The sequence below is a fragment of the Dermacentor silvarum genome, chromosome 1 (assembly GCF_013339745.2).
Source record: "Dermacentor silvarum isolate Dsil-2018 chromosome 1, BIME_Dsil_1.4, whole genome shotgun sequence".
Lineage (NCBI taxonomy): Eukaryota > Metazoa > Arthropoda > Arachnida > Ixodida > Ixodidae > Dermacentor > Dermacentor silvarum.
The window spans coordinates 338494997-338518717 of NC_051154.1; the positions used below are offsets into that span (position 1 = coordinate 338494997).

The following is a 23721-nucleotide window of genomic DNA, read 5'->3' on the forward strand; positions in this document are numbered from 1 at the left end:
AATATGCTGCAGTACGTAGCGCAGCCGCGTAGCCACACGGCTAACATTAAAACACCTTGTTAGGAGTACGTTTGTTTGTTTAATAACAAAATCGAACGCTAAAATTTTGTATTCATGGTGGCAAGTGTAAGGTAAGAAGCTATCGAAACTATCTGCTAATGGCATGCGTGTGCTTCTACCTGCTTCAGCACGTTATCCTTAAAGTGAGGCTGAATACCCCTGATAACCAAAAACATATGCAACTGGAGCAGGTGCTATGATTCCTTTCCTGGAAATGAAAGCCAGCATCCCAGTCTGTTAAGCTAGTCATGTACTTAACCTATATTAGACCAATGTTAGAGCATGCTAACTGGAGCCATTTCAAACTGAGTTATTTGACCAAAATAAGAAAGTGCAAGGAAAGTGTCAAGGTACAGTCTAATCTGGTATTCCCGAACCGATTGTATTAGCAAAACTTTATGCCTCCCTGAATTGCCTGCATTAACCCAATGCTGAAAACAGGGGAAGCCGATTCCCTTTCTTGCTGCTGAAAAGCTGCTAGAATCGCAATAACAGACCACTTATGTTCTGAGAGAAAGTGAGGGGCACTGACAATATCTCTAATCTTTTGTATGAGCCTTCACCTTGAACGAAAATGGAATAAAAATATTTACCTTTGCAAGCCTCAGAATCCAAACATTTTCAAAATTTTGAGGAGCCACATTAAATTTTTGAGATACAGACAATAAAAAGTGTGCCTAAGTACAAGTGCACACTGAACACACTTGAGTGGTTGAGTGGGCAGCTGCGAATGCAAAAGCGTCCATAGCTGCTACCTCGAGGTAACTGCTAGGTTGCACGTGTGTTTCTCCAATAGCCCATGTACCTGGCAAGGGGAATGGTTATACGTAGTCCTGTGCTTTTTCTTTTTTTTCAATAGGTGGTGGCTAGCTGATTCCATCTGTTTATGTATTTATCATTTGTGTCCATCTTATGTGCATGTGTTTGTGTCATGTTCTGATTGTTATAGGTGCAGTGATGCAAGCATCTTTTTATTAATATATTGCACTACAGTCATTTATTAAACTTTGTGTTGAAATGTACAAAATGTAGCCACCCAGTAATGACTAGGACAGCCAGCAGGATTGGCAAAAAATATGATGCAGATCCAATGCACTTGCTTGAATCGACATGAGGCGAAGCTTTCACGCAACGGTCAGTTGAACTCTAGAAAACTAACTGCAGTGTTTACAGTTGTCCTTATTTCACCCGATGCAACACGTACTCATAGACAATGTTTGCTTATTCACCGCACAGGTCACATAATGTAATGTATACCTAGCACGGTGAACACACTCAAACGTCGGCTCACTAAGACTTCGAACTAGCCGTGAGTCTGAGTTCGTTTGAGCCTGACTGAGTAGAATTTTGGTGAATACGAGTAAGAGCAAGCTCAGCTGAGTAAACTTTTAGTGAATATTGTCATGTGGTAGTCAGGGAAAGCTGATCCAAGTATAATTTTAGTGAATATTAGTCAGATCAAGCTTGGCCAAGTACAATTTTGGTGAATATGACTGAGCAAGCTCGATTGAGTAATGATGGGATATGGTTATACGAGTTTATGCAGTAATACATGTAAGTGCAGACTCATTAGCAACATTGCCTCCATCTTGATGGGCTATACCTACGCCTCGTGACGAGTCTGCACACTTTATGAGCTGTGGACATGCAAGACCCACCCACACTTGAAAAGATCCTATCATTCACACGAAGGAATGCAACCGGCTGACTTCACTGCACAATTTTGATCTGCTTTTGTTTAATGTGTTATCTACTACTTATAAAAACCAGATGTCTGCCTGCTTTTCGCATTACTGCATGTGTTTTACAGGAAGTAGAGACAGAGAAGCAAGAAAAGGCAAGGATGTTTATGGCTAAGTAGTTTCTTAGAGTACTGTGATATGTTACACCAGCATAAACAAAAGTAATTCGATGCACTGAAGTAAGCGAAATGTGCAATTACCTTTTAATGTGAGGGTTAATACAGATGCAGTACGGATACAAAGTCTGCAACACACTGAAGGTTTATTGGTTTTTTTATTCAAAAATGATGCATCAGAAAAATGAGAAAAAAACTGTTTAAATATTGCTTAGAAAATAAATTGGCAATACTGCTTATTCCCAGTCAAAGCGTGAAATATGCTATTGTAGAACATTCATTACGATATCCAGTTTGCACGTTCGCTTTGCGTCTCGCAGCGGAAGTAACAGAACCTTGAAATGAGATAATTCATTGGGGAAAATGCGCATGAAAGCCCTAACCAACCGACTGCAACTAAATGGTCGCGCGTATAGCGTCACCTATTGACCACAGCATTTGTCCGTAGTAGCATATTCTTTAAATTGTTCCGTCCGTAAAAGCATACCGCGATAAAACTGTGGCGTTTTCGTATATCGCGAGTTGTCTCCAGAACCAGAAAATTGGTACGACATCCGAAGGCCATGCCTTCCCGTGAGGAACACCTCGTAGTATTTACCAACTCGCAGCGCGTGTGAATAACGGAAAATCACGCAAAAGTACGTACTATCAGCACCCGAAGCCAACCTAAAAAACAGCGTCGCCAGATTAGCAACGTAGCGTGTCAACAACCTCGTAGAAATCACAGAACCGAATCTGACCTACGAGTTTTTATCTGCACTGTTCGCTTGTCGGTGCTGATGTTACGTACCGATTGCGCAATCCAAGGCTCCACTCAATTAGTTGCACTGTTCGAGGTTTGTTGATCCAATATTTATACACAAAAAAGTATCCGTAAACGTTGCGTTGAGCGACCGCCGCCATTTTCCAAAACAGACCGCGAAATACCTCTCGGCGCAATTTCGACGGAAAAATCGCAGCGATTGCTGCGACGTTGCGACGCTGCGACCAACCGGTTGGTCGCAGCCGAAAATCGCAGAATCGGCCCTGCGACTGCGATTTTCGTCGCATGCGACGGAAATCGCACTTCCGGTGCGATAATCGATCGCAGTGCAAAATCGCACCATGTGAAACGGCCTTTATGCGACGCGTATCGGTTTCGCTCAGCAAGCTTCAACACGGTTACGTAACACCCATCGCGCAAGAAAGCGGCCAGAGTGTTATGCGACGCGTCTCGGTTTCGCTCAGCAAGCTTCAACACGTATACGTACGTAACACCCATCGCGCAAGAAAGCGGCCAGACTGTTAAGGCTGTTTCACATGGTGCGATTTTGCACTGCGATTTTCGCAGCTGCGATTTTCGCAGATGCGAAATTCGCCACGGCCATTTCACATGGTGCGATGTCAACAATGCGATTATGCGACGCCCAGGGTTGCTTGCTGCCAGATTTTGTCGCACACGCCGCATAAATTCGTTTAATGTAATGAAAAAGACGTGCGGGTTATAATATAATTGACCTCTCTTTATTAGGATCAAATAATACGTGCGTTTTGTAATTTAAAAACGCTTCAAAGTTTAGTTTGTTTTGGAGTGCTCAACAGCGGTTTGTGAAGTTCAATACGAGGAGAAATGGCGGACGTAAACAGCTGTTCGCAGGTCGTCGTTCAGCGTTGTGTGCTGTCTCGTGTGTGTTTTATGCCTGTGTCGTTCTACCTGCGGTTAAACAAATTACAAGAGGACCTATCAACAAGCCCCTATAACTGTTGTCATCGCATATGCAGTATTCGGGATTCGGCGGAGTCGTCATGTCAATGCAGAGACCCTCGCGCTACCCGTGATTAACGTCAGCTTCTAAAAAACGGATGTGTGTGTGTATTGCTCGTGATTGCGCATTAGTGGTTCCTGCTCCTAGCAATATTCTTGCACAAAACTTAGCAGCAAGCACCAACCCAAAAGCTCACGTCTGCCCCTGAACAAAGCCGCAAATGATCCATGTGTAATTACTGAACGTGCAATGGAATTTGTGTTGTGAACGTTTATCGTTTAGCGCCAGCCTGGCTCGTCCGTCTCGGCGCCTGTGCTGTAATTATTCATACAAGTGCTCTCTGAATATTTCGAAAGGAGTAAAAGCCGACACCACATTTTTTTAGGAGCTGCAGTCGCTTGTGTACGTAGCATCGTATCATGCTGGCAGACATGGGCGTCGTCTATTTTCTCGTCCTGTTTCTTGCGCGGTTAGTGTGCTGTGAATCTGTATCAAGAAGCTTAAGTTAATATGCTGCAGTACGTAGCGCAGCCGCGTAGCCACACGGCTAACATTAAAATACCTTGTTACGAGTACGTTTGTTTGTTTAATAACAAAATAGAAGGCTAAAATTTTGTATTCATGGTGGGAAGTGTAAGGTAAGAAGCTATCGAAACTATCCGCTAATGGCATGCGTGTGCTTCTACCTGCTTCAGCACGTTATCCTTAAAGTGAGGCTGAATACCCCTGATAACCAAAAACATATGCAACTGGAGCAGGTGCTATGATTCCTTTCCTGGAAATGAAAGCCAGCATCCCAGTCTGTTAAGCTAGTCATGTACTTAACCTATATTAGACCAATGTTAGAGCATGCTAACTGGAGCCATTTCAAACTGGGTTATTTGACCAAAATAAGAAAGTGCAAGGAAAGTGCTGAAAACAGGGGAAGCTGATTCCCTTTCGTGCTGTTCAAAAGCTGCTAGTATCTCAATAACAGACCACTTATGTTCTGAGAGAAAGTGAGGGGCACTGACAATATCTCTAATCTTTTGTATGAGCCTTCACCTTGAACGAAAATGGAATAAAAATACTTACCTTTGCAAGCCTCAGAATCTAAACATTCTCAAAATTTTGAGGAGCCACATTAAATTTTTGAGATACAGACAAAAAAAGTGTGCCTAAGTACAAGTGCACACTGAACACACTTGAGTGGTTGAGTGGGCAGCTGCGAATGCAAAAGCGTCCATAGCTGCTACCTCGAGGTAACTGCTAGATTGCACGTGTGTTTCTCCTATAGCCCATGCACCTGGCAAGGGGAATGGTTATGCGTAGTCCTGTGCTTTTTCTTTTTTTTCAATAGGTGGTGGCTAGCTGATTCCATCTGTTTATGTATTTATCATTTGTGTGCATCTTATGTGCATGTGTTTGTGTCATGTTCTGATTGTTATACGTGCAGTGATGCAAGAATCTTTTTTTTAATATATTGCACTACAGTCATTTATTAAACTTTGTGTTGAAATGTACAAAATGTGGCCACCCAGTAATGGTTAGGACAGACAGCAGGATTGCCAAAAATATGATGCAGATCCAATGCACTTGCTTGAATCGACATGAGGCGAAGCTTTCACGCAACGGTCAGTTGAACTCTAGAAAACTAACTGCAGTGCTTACAGTTGTCCTTATTTCACCCTATGCAACACGTACTCATAGACAATGTTTGCTTATTCACTGCACAGGTCACATAATGTAATGTATACATAGCACGGTGAACTCACTCAAACGTCGGCTCACTAAGACTTCGAACTAACCGTGAGTCTGAGTTCGTTTCAGCCTGACTGAGTCGACTTTTGGTGAATACGAGTAAGAGCAAGCTCAGTTGAGTAAACTTTCAGTGAATATTGTCATGTGGTAGTCGGGGAAAGCTGATCCAAGTATAATTTTAGTGAATATGAGTCAAAGCAAGCTCGGCAAGTAGATTTTTGGTGAATATGACTCAGTGCAAGCTCACCTGAGTAGAATTTTGATGAATATAAGTCGGAGCAAGCTTGGCTAAGTAGATATTTGGTGAATATGACTCGGTGCAAGCTTGCCTGAGTAGAATCTTTGTGAATATTAGTCAGATCAAGCTCGGCCAAGTAAAATTTTGGTGAATATGAGTCGGAGCAAGCTCGGATAAGTAGAATTTTGGTGAATATGACTGAGCAAGCTCGATTGAGTAATGATGGGATATGGTTATACGAGTTTATGCAGTAATACATGTAAGTGCAGACTCATTAGCAACATTGCCTCCATCTTGATGGGCTATACCTACGCCTCGTGACGAGTCTGCACACTTCATGAGCTGTGGACATGCAAGACGCACCCACACTTGAAAAGATACTATCATTCATACGAAGGAATGCAACCGGCTGACTTCACTGCACAATTTTGATCTGCTTTTGTTTAATGAGTTATCTACTGCTTATAAAAACAAGGTGTTCGCCTGCTTTTCGCATTATTGCATGTGTTTTACAGGAAGTAGAGACAGAGAAGCAAGAAAAGGCAAGGATGTTTATGGCTAAGTAGTTTCTTAGAGTACTGCGATATGTTACAACCAGCATAAACAAAAGTAATTCGATGCACTGAAGTAAGCGAAATGTGCAATTACCTTTTAATGTGAGGGTTAATACAGATGCAGTAAGGATGCAAAGTCTGCATCACACTGAAGGTTTATTGGTTTTTTTATTCAGGAGAAAAATGATGCATCAGAAAAATTAAACAAAAATTGTTTAAATATTGCTTCGAAAATAAATTGGCAATACTGCTTATTCCCAGTCAAAGCGTGAAATATGCTATTGTAGAACATTCATTACGATATCCAGTTTGCACGTTCGCTTTGCGTCTCGCAGCGGAAGTAACAGAACCTTGAAATGAGATAATTCATTGGGGAAAATGCGCATGAAAGCCCTAACCAACCAACTGCAACTAAATGGTCGCGCGTATAGCGTGACCAAGCATTTGGTCACGCTATACGCGCGACCACAGCATTTGTCCGTAGTTGCATATTCTTTAAAATGTTCCGTCCGTGAAAGCATGCGGCGATAAAACTGTGGCGTTTTCGTATATCGCGAGTTGTCTCCAGAACCAGAAAATTGGGACGACATCCGCAGGCCATGCCTTCCCGTGAGGGACACCTCGTAGTATTTACCAACTCGCAGCACGTGTGAATAACGGAAAATCACGCAAAAGTACGTACTATCAGCACCCGAAGCCATCCTAAAAAACAGCGTCGCCAGATTAGCAACGTAGCGTGTCAACAAACTCGTAGAAATCACAGAACCAAATCTAACCGAGTTTTTATCTGCACTGTTCGCGTGTCGGTGCTGATGTTACGTACCGATTGCGCAATCCAAGGCTCCACTCAATTAGTTGCACTGTTCGAGGCTCGTTGATCCAATATTTATAGACAAAAAAGTATCTATAAACGTTGCGTTGAGCGACCGCCGCCATTTTCCAAAACAGACCACGAAATACCTCTCGGCGCAATTTCGACGGGAAAATCGCAGCGATTGCTACGACGTTGCGACGCTGCGACCAACCGGTTGGTCGCAGCCGAAAATCGCAGAATCGGCCCTGCGACTGCGATTTTCGTCGCATGCGACGGAAATCGCACTTCCGGTGCGATAATCGCAGTGCAAAATCGCACCATGTGAAACGGCCTTTATGCGACGCGTATCGGTTTCGCTCAGCAAGCTTCAACACGTATACGTAACACCCATCGCGCAAGAAAGCGGCCAGAGTGTTATGCGACGCGTCTCGGTTTCGCTCAGCAAGCTTCAACACGTATACGTAACACCCATCGCGCAAGAAAGCGGCCAGAGTGTTAAGGCCGTTTCACATGGTGCGATTTTGCACTGCGATTATCGCACCGGAAGTGCGATTTCCGTCGCATGCGACGAAAATCGCAGTCGCAGGGCCGATTCTGCGATTTTCGGCTGCGACCAACCGGTTGGTCGCAGTATCGCAACGTCGCAGCAATCGCTGCGATTTTCCCGTCGAAATTGCGCCGAGAGGTATTTCGCGGTCTGTTTTGGAAAATGGCGGCGGTCGCTCAACGCAACGTTTATAGATACTTTTTTGTCTATAAATATTAGATCAACGAGCCTCGAACAGTGCAACTAATTGAGTGGAGCCTTGGATTGCGCAATCGGTACGTACCATCAGCACCGATGCAGATAAAAACTCGTAGGTCAGATTCGGTCCTGTGATTTCTACGAGTTTGTTGACACGCTACGTTGCTAATCTGGCGACGCTGTTTTTTAGGTTGGCTTCGGGTGCTGATAGTACGTACTTTTGCGTGATTTTCCGCTATTCACACGCGCTGCGAGTTGGTAAATACTACGAGGTGTCCCTCACGGGAAGGCATGGCCTTCGGATGTCGTCCCAATTTTCTGGTTCTGGAGACAACTCGCGATATACGAAAACGCCACAGTTTTATCGCGGTATGCTTTTACGGACGGAACAATTTAAAGAATATGCAACTACGGACAAATGCTGTGGTCAATAGGTCACGCTATACGCGCGACCATTTAGTTGCAGTCAGTTGGTTAGGGCTTTCATGCGCATTTTCCCCAATGAATTATCTCATTTCAAGGTTCTGTTACTTCCGCTGCGAGACGCAAAGCGAACGTGCAAACTGGATATCGTAATGAATGTTCTACAATAGCATATTTCGCGCTTTGACTGGGAATAAGCAGTATTGCCAATTTATTTTCGAAGCAATATTTAAACAGTTCTTTTCTCATTTTTCTGATGCATCATTTTTCTCCTGAATAAAAAAACCAATAAACCTTCAGTGTGTTGCAGACTTTGTATCCGTACTGCATCTGTGTTAACCCTCACATTAAAAGGTAATTGCACATTTCGCTTACTTCAGTGCATCGAATTACTTTTGTTTATGCTGGTTGTAACATATCGCAGTACTCTAAGAAACTACTTAGCCATAAACATCCTTGCCTTTTCTTGCTTCTCTGTCTCTACTTCCTGTAAAACACATGCAATAATGCGAAAAGCAGGCAGACATCTGGTTTTTATAAGTAGTAGATAACACATTAAAGAAAAGCAGATCAAAATTGTGCAGTGAAGCCAGCCGGTTGCATTCCTTCCTGTGAATGATAGGATCTTTTCAAGTGTGGGTGGGTCTTGCATGTCCACAGCTCATAAAGTGTGCAGACTCATCACGAGGCGTAGGTATAGCCCATCAAGATGGAGGCAATGCTGCTAATGAGTCTGCACTTACATGTATTACTGCATAAACTCGTATAACCATATCCCATCATTACTCAATCGAGCTTGCTCAGTCATATTCACCAAAATTCTACTTATACGAGCTTGCTCTGACTAATATTCACCAAAATTGTACTTGGCCAAGCTTGATCTGACTAATATTCACAAAGATTCTACTCAGGCAAGCTTGCACCGAGTCATATTCACCCAATATCTACTTGGCCAAGCTTGCTCCGACATATTCATCAAAATTCTACTCAGGTGAGCTTGCACTGAGTCATATTCACCAAAAATCTACTTGCCGAGCTTGCTTTGACTCATATTCACTAAAATTATACTTGGATCAGCTTTCCCCGACTACCAAATGACAATATTCACTAAAAGTTTACTCAACTGAGCTTGCTCTTACTCGTATTCACCAAAATTCTACTCAGTCAGGCTCAAACGAACTCAGACTCACGGTTAGTTCGAAGTCTTAGTGAGCCAACGTTTGAGTGAGTTCACCGTGCTATGCATACATTACATTATGTGACCTGTGCGGTGAATAAGCAAACATTGTCTATGAGTACGTGTTGCATCGGGTGAAATAAGGACAACTGTAAACACTGCAGTTAGTTTTCTAGAGTTCAACTGACCGTTGCGTGAAAGCTTCGCCTATGTCGATTCAAGTAAGTGCATTGGATCTGCATCATATCTTTTGCCAATCCTGCTGGCTGTCCTAGTCATTACTGGGCGGCCACATTTTGTACATTTCAACACAAAGTTTAATAAATGACTGTAGTGCAATATATTAAAAAAAACGATGCTTGCATCACTGCACGTATAACAATCAGAACATGACACAAACACATGCACATAAGATGGACACAAATGATAAATACATAAACAGATGGAATCAGATAGCCACCACCTATTGAAAAAAAAAAAAGAAAAAGCACAGGACTACGTATAACCATTCCCCTTGCCAGGTACATGGGCTATAGGAGAAACACACGTGCAACCTAGCAGTTACCTCGAGGTAGCAGCTATGGACGCTTTTGCATTCGCAGCTGGCCACTCAACCACTCAAGTGTGTTCAGTGTGCACTTGTACTTAGGCACACTTTTTATTGTCTGTATCTCAAAAATTTAATGTGGCTCTTCAAAATTTTGAGGATGTTTGGATTCTGAGGCTTGCAAAGGTAAATATTTTTATTCCATTTACGTTCAAGGTGAAGGCTCATACAAAAGATTAGAGATATTGTCAGTGCTCCTCACTTTCTCTCAGAACATAAGTGGTCTGTTATTGAGATTCTAGCAGCTTTTCAGCAGCAAGAAAGGGAATCAGCTTCCCCTGTTTTCAGCATTGGGTTAATGCAGGCAATTCAGGGAGGCATAAAGTTTTGCCAATACAATCGGTTCGGGAATACCAGATTAGACTGTACCTTGACACTTTCCTTGCACTTTCTTATTTTGGTCAAATAACCCAGTTTGAAATGGCTCCAGTTAGCATGCTCTAACATTGGTCTAATATAGGTTAAGTACATGACTAGCTTAACAGACTGGGATGCTGGCTTTCATTTCCAGGAAAGGAATCATAGCACCTGCTCCAGTTGCATATGTTTTTGGTTATCAGGTGTATTCAGCCTCACTTTAAGGATAACGTGCTGAAGCAGGTAGAAGCACACGCATGCCATTAGCGGATAGTTTCGATAGCTTCTTACCTTACACTTGCCACCAAGAATACAAAATTTTAGCGTTCGATTTTGTTATTAAACAAACAAACGTACTCCTAACAAGGTATTTTAATGTTAGCCGTGTGGCTACGCGGCTGCGCTACGTGCTGCGCTACGTACTGCAGCATATTTTAAGCTTCTTGATACAGATTCACAGCACACTAACAGCGCAAGAAACAGGACGAGAAAATAGACGACGCCCATGTCTGCCAGAATGATACGATACTACGTACACTAGTGACTGCAGCTCCTAAAAAAAATAAAAAAAATAAAATAAAATGTGGTGTCGGCTTTTACGCCTTTCGAAATATTCAGAGAGCACTTGTATGAATAATTACAGCACAGGCGCCGAGACGGACGAGCTAGGCTGGCGCTAAGATAAACGTTCACAACACAAATTCTATTGCACGTTCAGTAATTACACACAGATCATTTGCGGCTTTGTTCAGGGGCAGACGTGAGCGTTTGGGTTGGTGCTTGCTGCTAAGTTTGGTGCAAGAATATTGCTAGGAGCAGGAACCGCTAATGCGCAATCACGAGCACACATCCACACACACACATCCGTTTTTCAGAAGCTGACGTTAATCACGGGTAGCGCGAGGGTCTCTGCGTTGACATGACGACTCCGCTGCAGCCGAATTCCGAATACTGCATATGCGATGACAACAGCGATAGGGGCTTGTTGATAGGTCCTCTTGTAATTTGTTTAACCGCAGGTAGAACGACACAGGCATAAAACACACACGAGACAGCACACAACGCTGAACGACCACCAGCCATGGAGGTAAAAAATACTAGGAGGGAGCGTCACGTGATTCCGCTAGCCTCGGCAAGCCAACCTCCTCTGAAGCCACCCCTCCCTCTCTCAAGGGCGCCGTGCGCGGTGCCTTATGGGGCGGAAAAGGCCCACAAGGTTGCCGGAACATTCGTGATTGTTTGGTACGTGGTAACTTTTAGTGGCGCCTGCCGTCACTGGCTTGGAGGCCCGTATGCGGGTGGTGGTGTTCTGCTACTGCGCGCGTCGTTCTTCGCTTCAAATGCGATGCCTTGAAACGTGGAGCAAGACTGGGGCGTCTGACTCATGAAGACAGACAATTTTCAAGGCGTCACTTGCGCTTACCACCGCGGTTAGTGGAGTTGCCAGCGCTCGCGGCTCGAAACCCGTCCAGACGCCCGAGTGTGGTCTATTTTTCCTACATACTCAAGTTTCGTCAAATCAGCCGTTGTGCACCTTAAACTGTGGTGCGTATTATCTTGCTAATTTTTCGTCCCGCTGTCTTGCACCTAGAAAGAAACGAGGTGTTTTGAGGGTCACTTTTCTTTTTGTCGCATTTTCGCTTAATAAAAGGCTGCAGGTGTGCGTGTTTTATTTTGAGAGAAATAATTTTTGTCACGCTGTCTTGCACCTAGGAAGAAACGAGATGTTGTGAAGGACACTTTTTTGCCGCATTTTCGCTTAATAAAAGGCTGCAGGTGTGCGTGTTTTATTTTGAGAGAAATAATTTTTGTCACGCTGTCTTGCACCTAGGAAGAAACGAGATGTTTTGAAGGACACTTTTTTGTCGCATTTTCGCTTAATAAAAGGCTCTCGTGGGCGTGTTTCATTTTGAGAGAAATAAATAGCATTAGCCTGCATTCTAAACGCCGAAGTGATCGCCGTTTATTCAGATTTACGTGTACTATTTTGCAAGATTGTGTGGTGCGACGACGCTGTTGAGACGCGCCTCGGGGATCCATTTTCGTTATATAATAAAACAAATGGACGGAATTTGTGCATTATCTAGAGTTATTCAGCTGTTTCCGAATGCGAGTATAGCCAATTATGTCCTAGAATTAAACACTGCCAGGGGGACCCTTCTTCCTCTGCTAGTGTGAAACGGCATGAAAAGTGAATACATAGCGGCAAGGGACAAAATGGCAGCATTCATTTGCACTTGTGGATTCATTGTGTTGCTGGTGTACTTGTACTATGGAAAGCACATTTTTATGACAACAGTAATTGTTTCATTCTTTATTCAGTGTTTATTGCACCTATAGAAGCCAGAAGATTTCACACAAATACAGAAGGAAGCCACATTTACAATTTAAATGAAGTACATTGCAAAGATAATACACAAAAGAAAATTATAAACAGCAAGTAGGAAAACTTATTGTGCCCCTGCTCTTCGGTATCAGTATTAGCATATTTGTATGCCACAGGGCATTTGTATAATAATGTTATAAAAAGTAAACTATATCACACGTAGTATTGATACCTTTAATAAAACTGGTCAATGGGATCAGCTGTCCTTGAATGTAGCTGCAGTTTTGCTTACAATGCCTTGTATGCAACGCCTTCAATACAGGGCTATAATTGTATAATATTTACATCTGCGCTGTCCTCACAAATATTGAAAGGCTTCGGTGATTGTGCTTGTCAGAAAAGTAAGCAATACATATGCAGAAATTAAAAAAGAGTGGTAGTTCACAAAGTCAAAGTTGAAACAATTGATGTGAGGTCAGACCCACAAAGTAAGTATGTCAACATTAAAATACAATGCATTTTGCTGCAAGTAGAATTTACAACAAAGCTTATGTTGTATCACATACCTACAAAAAAGTTAGCACCGTCGAAGCTGAGCCAACACACCACAATTAGGACGCGACGGCTCTATTACGTTGTGAACCTCAAATGAATGAATATTTCACGGTATTTAAAACACTCATTGAGTGGTATACACCAAATGTTTGTGGTTACAGTGAATCTGGCATCATAAAAGGCTATTGTAAAGCAAGTGAACAGAGTGAGCACATTAAATTATTTAAATAGTAACACCAACGGTATTCCAGGTGGCAGTGGCAAATTTCCACAAAGGTCAGGTAAAAGACATACAGGATAAACATTAAAAAAACATTGTCATCCTCAAGCGTATACCTAGCTCACACATAATCCATTGAGAGCATTCACAGCATGTCCATGTCATCACACAGTTTGCTCTAGTGAAAGGTAGGCCAGCTAACCTACCGTCATTGTCCACACTGTTTAGCTTGGGCTGAACAGAACAATTGTTTAAGCATAATTTGCATGCAGGCGATTCAAGCTACAGCATTCAGCAAGACAACAAACATGCACTTGCAGAATTTACAATAAGGTATCACATTTTCTCTCTATAAAAGTTTGATATCTGCATACAACGCTCTTGAACAATATATGCACTTTACAAAGTCACTCAAAAACAAATAAATGCCTTAACATAAAACCTGGTGGGACAGCTCAAGTTGATGGATGAAGGAATTAATTGTGTGGGCCATCATGAACATAATTCACCCATGAGAAAACTTGTGTAGCAAGTCTTCCAGTACTGCGAGCCGCAGGCACCCAAGCTCAGACACATTGCCTGGGTCAGCAGAGTAACCATGATCCTGTAAAATTGCTTCTGTGAGTGGTTCACTGGCTGTAGGGAGGTTAATTACATCGATGGAGTATGGTTTTTTCAAAGGAGCGTACAAAGAGAATTTCGATGTGTTCCAATAGAAAGCAATTTCCGCCATCAATGTCCTTGACCTCATTACGAACTATCAGACGCTTCAATGCTGCTGCAAACTGCTTTGCTGTTGGGTTGTCATTGCAGCCCCCAAATGATTTTATTGCAGCAAAAAAGTAACTCAAGGTGGTCCTGACTGAGCTTGGAAGTCGAAAGATATGCCAATAGGTCATTTTCTGTAACCAAGTGGTTGTATAGACGGTTGTCTAAGCACACCACAAAGCGAATTAAGCCTGTCTTTTGGGTGGTCCCTGTCATTAGTTTACCAGCTGCAGCCTCCCTAAGCGAGCAAAAGTAGGCCATAAGTTCTTTGACATACGCAGTGACAGGAGTCACATTTTCAGGACACAGCGGTCCTTTCTATTCTTCTTGCCTTGGATGTCTTGAATTTAAAATGTCAAATGCGTTGTTGACATGCCTGATAAACTCTTCTGTTGGCAAGGAATTTGAAAACTTTGAATTTTTTTAGCTCTGCAGTCACTAAGAGCATCTGCTACCGATTGACTAAACGTTTGAGCCAACAATGAGACTTTCATGGGCTGGTTTTTCCAGGTAATATGTGCTTGTCTAAGTTTGTTTGCCAAATGTAGGCCCTCTGTGTACTGGATTTCATGCAGCTCATCAATGTGTTTCAACAATATGAACTGTTTGTTCGTATCACAATAGCCTTTTTATCAAACAGGGTGTGCCGCAGTAGCTTCAACATGTGACAGGGATCCAACATGGCAAAGAAAAGTTTTTTTTGTCACTGGATGTGGAAAAGAAGCATCCAGCTCAGTCAGGTCCATCTTGCAGCCAAGGCTGTGCAGAAATGACAAATTCGCTGCAGCGCCATCGCAGGTCAAACTCAAAATGTGTGCACCTTTTTCGTGAGTGAAGCTAGCAGCTTGCAGCACCAAATTGCGCCTCTGCTCACCACCAAGGCCATGCACTAGAAAGTAGCCAATCGGCAGCTTCCATCTGCCATTGATTGCAACAAGCATTAAAACAAATGCATCTTAGGCAACTGGAAAGCTGTCATCATTGACATCAATGCCCATGTCAACATATCCATAGAAGCTTATCCCATCCCACACTACTTCTTTGAATGGCCATCTCATCCACAACCAGATTGCATAATGTGGAGAGCCGTGCTTTACCTTGATAGCCAATGCAGTCATTGCCTCTTTTGAAAAGTCAGCAGCCCTATCAATGGATTGATATCATTTACACAGTGTCTTTGGATGCAGGAGGCATGTGTTGAAAACAGCTCGTACATATCTGTATGCTCTAGGGGAATAAAAATGCAAAGTCAGTGCAAATGGCCTGAGCTCTGGCGAGTAAGCAGGTGACATTGCTGGCACCAGACTTATGTGGCAGTTGACGCATGAGCAAGTCTTTTTTTGCCCCACCAAGACTCTGCAATATGGCGACATCCTCATTTCCTAGAATGCGATTGTCAGATAAATCTTCTATGACATTTTCGAGATGAGCAACCTTTTGAAAAAGGTGTTGATGGGATTGCCGTAGAGTCTTCATCTTCTTCTTGGTCGCAGTTTGTAATTGTGTAACGCCATACTTCATGCCTCAGAAAGGCCTTTTCAGGTGCGTCTTCTGCTGGCTGTGGCTGCAAAATATCACGCGCTGTAACAGGTGCATGAGCGACCAACATGACACAAAGCACGTACGCAGAACAAAGTACTTAATTATTGTGGCATACACTCTTGTGCAAGTTATGACGAATATAATGCTAAATTTTAGGTCATTACATTGCTCACGACGGTTTCCGTTTACACTTTTGTGAAGTTAAAAACTGTGGGGGCCTAAAACTGCCATCCACACGAGCTTGCTAGTGCCACTTAATTTTGTTTGTTTATTTATTTGCTAAATACTGCAGGCCCATCTGGGCCCAGGCAGGAAAGGTAGAAGTACAAAACAACTAACACAGAAGAGGCCAATGTAGCATAGTTCAATGAGAGATGTTTTAAAGAAGCCTTTTAGTTGGAGTGGGCAAAATATACTGAGCTCATATATCACGGCTCATTGTGACCGATCGAACATATAAAGAGCATAGAACATTGTGACAAACCTGTTGGTCTTCTAGTTATTGTGTCATTTGAATGGAAAAGAAAAATTGAAAAAGGATTATTGGCCGATAATTGGTGTTTAATGCAAACCCTGAGGAAACTCATACCGCTGCGAACATATATGAATGTTTCAGTATTTAATTAGATGGTGGCCATGATCATAAATGTTAGTGTCCAAGTGCAGTTCACTGAGTGACATTTATTATGCTTGAGCTATTAAACAGTTGCCATGAAAATATATGCCACTTCACTTGCAGCTACCTAAGGAAACAAGTATGTAAAAATTGTAGTGGTCGAGTATTATCCTCACCATAGTATGCCTTGCTGTTCGAGGTGTCGCTGGGTTGTGTGCAGGCAGTGCTGCAGAAGCTTCACGCTTGAGCGTCCTGGAGGGCCTTGGACTGGGAGACTGGACAAAATAAACCAAGTGCAATGACGAGGGACCGCTTACTGCAACATAACTTCAAATTGCTGACCGTGCAAATGAAACACCAGATGCACAGTTGAAGCTAAAACCCTGGACTAATAGCGACACCATTGGCTTCATTTAAAATTTAGTTTAAATTAGTTTAAATTTAAAGTTTAAATTAGTAAAATTTAGTTAAATTAGTTTAAAACGAGCAGAATATTCTCTACAAAATTATTGTTCTTGGCAACTATTGCAAAACTTGGTATGTTATCTGAAGACTAATCGTTCATGGTTTCTTCAATTAATTAGTTTTATTGCAATTTTGATTGTTTTCAGCCACAAGAAATACACACAAAATTCGGTCAATAATAATTTTTATAGCAGGAAATGTAATTAATTCTTCGACAATAAATAGTTTCACATCGTACCTTTTTAGGAGTGTAGGCTAGCTGATATAAGTACTTTAAAGAGAAATAAATGTTTAACACTTAGTGGGAATTATGACAAAGTTGAAAAAAAATGGCTTGAATAGTATTGCACCACTATTTCGTCAGTTATAATTCACACGAGCACGTAGTCACTAACGATCGCGAATATTGCAGTTCCATTTTCATAAATAAAAGAAACGTTCATTGTGCTTACCTATGGAAGGACAGGCCATCGCGCCGATTTTCTGTTCGATTAGGGCATCCTGGCACAAAACACTTCATCACGCAGGTGCGCCTACTGCTGACGGGAGTTCTCGCCGGTCTGCTAAGAGGCCGAAGACTTTGAGCAGATCTCGAACAACAGTGTCGACTGCGCTACGGGCCGGCACGGCCCTAAATATGTTCGGAGTCTCCGGCTCGCCAGTCCATCCTTGGGCACAAGACGGGACGCATTTTTTTCCCGTAGGGACAGTCGCTTCGGATCCTGTACGCTCGCTTAATCGCGTGCACATTTTGCGGGGGCGAAAGGCATCATTGTTTCCCAGAAGACGTCGTCAAACGCAACGAATCGTCGTGGGAAGGGCGGCTTGGTTGCCTTCACACGTTTGCAGGGCGAAAGGTTCCCTCGTTTCCCTGAAACCACACCGAAACGCAACCAGTCGTCCTTGAGGTAGTCCTCCCGGCTTGTTCGGCGCAATGCCGGTTAACCGACGCCTTCGTTCGCAACAGCCTTGGCGCCTGTCTGCTAATTAGGCGGCGAGACTCAACTGCTTCACACACTCGAATTCCTTCCTAACCTCGGCGCGCGTTTGCCACGCTGAGTATGTGCGCATATTCCGAAACCCCCGCAGCAGACGAAACCGAAGCCACCGAAGCGAGCCGAGTAAAATCTACCGCTTGCCTATCACGTGAGGGCCTATTTCCCATCATTCCATTCCTCTAAATTTTTTATGACTAGGCTTCAAGATTGTCACGTGACGCTCCCTCCTAGTTTTTTTCCTTCCTCCATGCCACCAGCGAACAGCTGTTTACGTCCGCCATTTCTCCTCGTATTGAACTTCACAAACCGCTGTTGCGCACTCCAAAACAAACTAAACTTTGAAGCGTTTTTAAAATACAAAACGCACGTATTATTTGGTCCTAATAAAGAGAGGTCAATTATATTATAATGCGCACGTCTTTTTCATTACATTAAACGAATTTATGCGGCGTGTGCGACAAAATTTGGCAGCAAGCAACTCTGGGCGTCGCATAATCGCATTGTTGACATCGCACCATGTGAAATGGCCGTTGCGAATTTCGCATCTGCGAAAATCGCAGCTGCGAAAATCGCAGTGCAAAATCGCACCATGTGAAACAGCCTTTATGCGACGCGTCTCGGTTTCGCTCAGCAAGCTTCAACACGTATACGTAACACCCATCGCGCAAGAAAGCGGCCAGAGTGTTATGCGACGCGTCTCGGTTTCGCTCAGCAAGCTTCAACACGTATACGTAACACCCATCGCGCAAGAAAGCGGCCAGAGTGTTATGCGACGCGTCTCGGTTTCGCTCAGCAAGCTTCAACACGTATACGTAACACCCATCGCGCAAGAAAGCGGCCAGAGTGTTATGCGACGCGTATCGGTTTCGCTCAGCAAGCTTCAACACGTATACGTAACACCCAGCTAACTCCCAAGAACGCCAGACAACTGTTCACTCGCTCGGGAGAGAGTGGCGCGAAAAGAGTAGATCGCGCTGAGCCGTGCTCCATCAAGGGCTGCAGAAAATAGCCCCAACCTTTCCTTTTATCATAACGAACCACTTAGTACCATATTTGCGAACTACTTACTACTCACCATCGGAAGCTTCTGCGCACCGTAGGTAAATTGCAGCTTGCTCACGCGCACTTCGATTTTCGCGGGTCCGCACCAGTCACACGTTTGCCTGATTATGGCGGTTGCGAGGCGATTACCAGCGGTATAGCTTCTAGCCTCTGTACCAGCGGCGAGAAGTTGTAGTGGCGCTAGAGTGACTAGAATATTGGAGAGTGTTCAAAGCGCCGGCTCCGGCGAGGGCCTTTTTTCTGTGAACTGCCGCGCCGCGCCGCTGCTGCTCCGAACACCTCATACTTTTCTGTAAAGGGCAGTGCAAAGCAACGGGGCTGATTTTTTCAAAGCATTGGGGGTTTAGGGACAGTGAAGGCAAAATAGACTTTAAGCGGGTAGAAATAACCAAACAGAGGTTATCTGATTGGTGGATAAAATCAAGGCAGGGGTGAAATTTCACCCACCACAAAGTACAAAGTATGTTCATAGTCATGGCTAGGTGGCGTATGCCACCGCCCGATTTAAAGGGTTCAGCCTCATCCATCCATCCATCCATCCAACCGTGGGCTTTTCGCGCTCGCGAAGCGCGCGGGAATCGAGGGTCGTCTGCTACGCGCTGTAGTTTTTTGCATTAAGTTTCCACGCAAACCACTTAAAGTCTATTTAACTTCAACAGTGTGGTGCTGCATGGAGCTTACCCATCTTTGAGCGTTGTCTTTGTGCTTGGGCAGCAAGAGAATGCAAAAACTAACGCGTCAAACTCATCAGCGCGGACTAGCTCCGGTGCTAGAGTTCGGATACTTACGGTAATGCGGCAACTGTGGGTGCGTAGAAACGCGCTAAATGAGCCCGCGCAAGGAAAGAACGTAAAAACGGTATTCGCATGGGTACGCGGCCAATAGCACCATGCTTGCAAGAATAAGAGTAACGAAAAAAGTAAATTACTCGCGAAGTCAAGTGAAATAGTTACGTGCGTGCAGCAACCGCTTCGCTCACCACTACGCGCTTTTCACTCGCGGTCAGTAGTGGTTTACAGCCATACGCATATGTATTCATTCATGCATTTTTTAGCCTCTACAACACTTAATTATGAACAGAGCGCAGGGAGAAGGTACAAGGGAAACAAGAGAAAGAGCTTAGACGGCCCTAACGCCGCAATATTCTTACCTTATTTCGCTTCAGAGATAGCGTACACGAACAATTCTTGTTGTACGCTATCTCTTCAATACAAACTTCGCGCACGATGTACCTTAAAGAGCCCCTAAACCACCCAGAGGTCGAAATTTAGTTGTGGTGTTGCAGTTGTGCACGAATCTACAACGAACACGTAGCCGCGAGAATTTTTCGAAATGGTGCCGTAATAGCGGAGTTACACGCGTTTGATGATCGAAAAACGGCCCTCGCTCATTTCGCTTTTTCCTTCGCTTCTCTCCTCGTCGGCTGGTCTCCCCTCCTCGCCGAGTGCTGCTCGAAATGTCACGTGACATACGTCATCGCCAACGCGCTTCTCAAAACGCCTACTTCCGGTTAAGGCACGTCCACGCTAGCGGCCTCCTGTCTGCCGCGCGAGAGGTGTCCGAAGTAGACGGCAATGCGGCAATGCGGCCGGCGCCCCGCCCGCTGCACCATCAACGGGCCAAGCGACGACGGCGAAGCTGCGCGCCTCCGCTACCGGCAACGAAAACATCGGCTGCTGCTGAGTGCACGGCTACCGACAGGAGACGACCGGCTCGGCTGTGCTCGCATCGCAGCCGACGGCGCCGCTAATATCAGCGTACTTTTCTTCTTTGTGTACAATTATTGCGAAGAGCGATAACAACAATAAGAAAATATTGCGGCTTGTGAGCGTCGGTAATTCATTTCGAAGCGCCGTCCGCTTTAGCTTTGAAGGGAACCGGAAAAGGCCTAGCGACGATATCGGCGCCGTCGAGCGATCAGCGGCGGTGAGGCTGCCGCACAAATGAGTCCCAGTCTCATTCTCTCTACGTACGGCAAGGAAATCTCGCCGCTCGCGAGCAAAACCGCTGTCGACCGGCGGCCCGCGAATGGCAAACGGCGTGCGGCGAGTTAGCGTGCCGGTAACGTGGACGTGGACTCGGCGCTACTCGGCTACCCGATGTTGCTGCGGTGCCGGCGCGTGTTATGCGAAGCGTGCCGCTATAGACCCAGTGTTGCGCGCACGTCTGGAAAGGCCAACACTGTCGCATTCTATTCGCGCAGCTAATCAGACCGCTAAGCATGACTGTGTTGGAACACGAGCGATTTGGCACTTGCGTTGCGGGCTGTAAATACCGATGCGCAAGCGCGCACAAGCGAGCAACACGGCGAGGACGAGCAGGGAGCGCGCGTGCCTGCTAGCAGACAAACCGGAAGTCGTAGTTTCTTGTTCGACCAATGGACATCGTTTCCACCGTTGACATCACCAGATTCCCCCTGCTGACGTCGTGACGACCGCTGGGGTTCCGGAAAGGCGAGGGGAGGAGGACGGCATTGTTTTTTTTTTTTGGTTTTGTGGCGCGCCCGCGGCGCGTAGCGCTGCAGCGTTTGGCATCGTTGATCGTGTTTGCATTCTGAACTCGATGCGCGTGTTTACTTGAAATGTTCAAAAAATATTTGAGGTGGTTTAGGGGCCCCGAAGCTTGTTTCAAATTCAGACAATCGAAATAAAAGTCATTCCAGCCAATAGGGAAACAAATATAAAAAAAAGGTGAACAAATATATATTTTTCTACGTTGAAATGAATAGATAGCTACCACTGGCCTAGCCATTTACTCATTTGTTATGCAAAAGTTATTGCTGCAATAGCATTGTTTTAATAATCCGTGAATCCTCTCTAAAATTACGAACATGTAACTTCTCATGATATCATAATTATTGCTTAACGTGTGATTTTTTACGTGAACTAACAAGCATTCATGGCGCGTAACGATGTTTGTGCTTGCATTATATTGAGTGGAAAATCGCCTTGAAAATTACTCTTTTCGATGCACTACAAATATCGCTATTGATTCTACACATCCCTAAATTAGTTACCTTCAATCAGTAAAACATGAAAAGTTTATGTTCTGGTGATTAGTTGCCTCTTTCATTAGGTAACAAGCACGTAATTATTTATCAGTAAGTATATTTCCTGTGTATACGAACCAGCGAGCATACGCAATAAATACTCGTGAAGTTACTTTCATGTTAAAAATTCACTTAGTGTTTGCGCTCTTACAACAAAAGAAGGCGAAAGACAAGTTGCACATCCGTAATGCATCACGTTCGTTTTCTGACGTTCGCTCGTAATTATGAGATGAGGCATACGTACACAATGTTGCACTGTTCGTGCTTCATTTATTTTGGTTTGTCTTGTTTTTTGCCGCGTATACTTCTCGCGTACAATTTACCTACACGCCGTGGTACTACCTTAGTGGCTTTGGTAGGATGGACTGCTAAGCTCGAGGACGCGGGTCCGATTCCCGGCCACGGCGGCTTACACATTTCGATGGAGGCGAAATGCATAAAACACCCGTGTACATAGATATAGGTGCACGTTAAAGAACCCCAGGTGGTCGAAATTACCGGAGCCCTCCACTAAGGCGTCTCTCATAGCCATATTGTGATTTTTGGATGCAAAACCCCAGAAATTACCATTACTATTATTACCATTTACATGTGCTCTCTGTTCTTCATGATATAGGGGTAAGTTCGACACGCTGAGATCGAGATTTGCATTCAACACGTTCTTATCGTCACACCCACACCATCAGAGGGATTTCTGGACAAAAAATGCGGGTTTGCAGCACACGTCATATTGTTGTCTGTAATCGCGACGTGAATGAAAATATGTCAAGTTACTAATGCCATGACCCATCAGTCATCAGTCATTTTTGCCTTTCCACACTTTACTTTAGTATATAATCAAAGTGAACGAGACGCGAGAGTTACGCGGTTTGTATATATTTTTGGTACCGCGGCCCGCCGACGGACACATTCCGCTTCCCAAGAGCCAGTTAAGGATTTCGTCTTAATACAGAAACAGCAGAGCGCGGAAGGCAGTCTTGTAAAACAAATCGAATGCATGAAATGAAAGAAAGGAAACGATAGGGTGTAAAAGCGTTAGCATGAGCTAGCCATATCTGCCGCGTTCTCGTGGTTATCATCGCGATATCCAGGTTATTTTCTTCTACAGCACGTTCACGTTGCTCATTTCACACATAACTAAATGAGGTAAGCGTGCGGAATGCGCCGCCTTGGCGCGGCTTCCGCGGCGGAGAAAGCCCACGTTGATGATGATGATGATGATTTATTGGCATCCCCTTTGAAACGGGGCGGCGAGAAATAGTCACCTAGCCTGCTTGATTTAATCAGGTATACTACACATGTTCTTTATCTCGCATTTTTGTATACCTTTTTCAAAAATTTAGCTTGTACCGCTGCCTATGATTTTAAGAGATCAGGTCATATCAATCTTTTCCCTGCTTTTTTTCCACCAGTACTCTAATCGTCTCTTGCTGATCTCTACGGCTGATCTGTTTATGTTTCCTTCCACTTTAAACCCAAGCGCTTCTGGGAGTTGCACGTTACCTACGGTTCTCGCTGGGTGGATCCCGTCGCATTCCATTAGGATGTGCTGAGTGGTCTCTGGATCTTTACTGCAGCATACACATGTCTCATCTAGTTCCGAATATTTGTTTCGATATGTTTTCGTCCTTAGGCAACCGGCTCGAGCCTCAAATAGCAAGGCACTGCCCTTTGTGTTATCGTACAGATTTTCCCTTCTAATTTCTTTCTTCTCATTCTTGTAAATCTCCATTGTCCTTTTCGTTTCCATTCTTTGCATCCAATTCACGGTCTCTATTTCTCTCACTTTCTTTCTGATGACC

The 23721-nt window shown here is 44.1% G+C and overlaps 1 protein-coding gene across 1 annotated transcript in view; it reads right to left on the reverse strand.

Moving 5' to 3' along the window:
• Window positions 1-18993, reverse strand: part of LOC119443978 (uncharacterized) — a 238883-nt gene extending 219890 nt beyond the window's left edge. The window contains exon 1 of the mRNA XM_049662323.1: window positions 18884-18993. Within this exon, the coding sequence (XP_049518280.1) occupies window positions 18884-18886 (3 nt within the window). The 5' untranslated portion in view covers window positions 18887-18993. The remainder of the gene's footprint in view (window positions 1-18883) is intronic.
• Between the last annotated feature and the right edge of the window lie 4728 nt (window positions 18994-23721).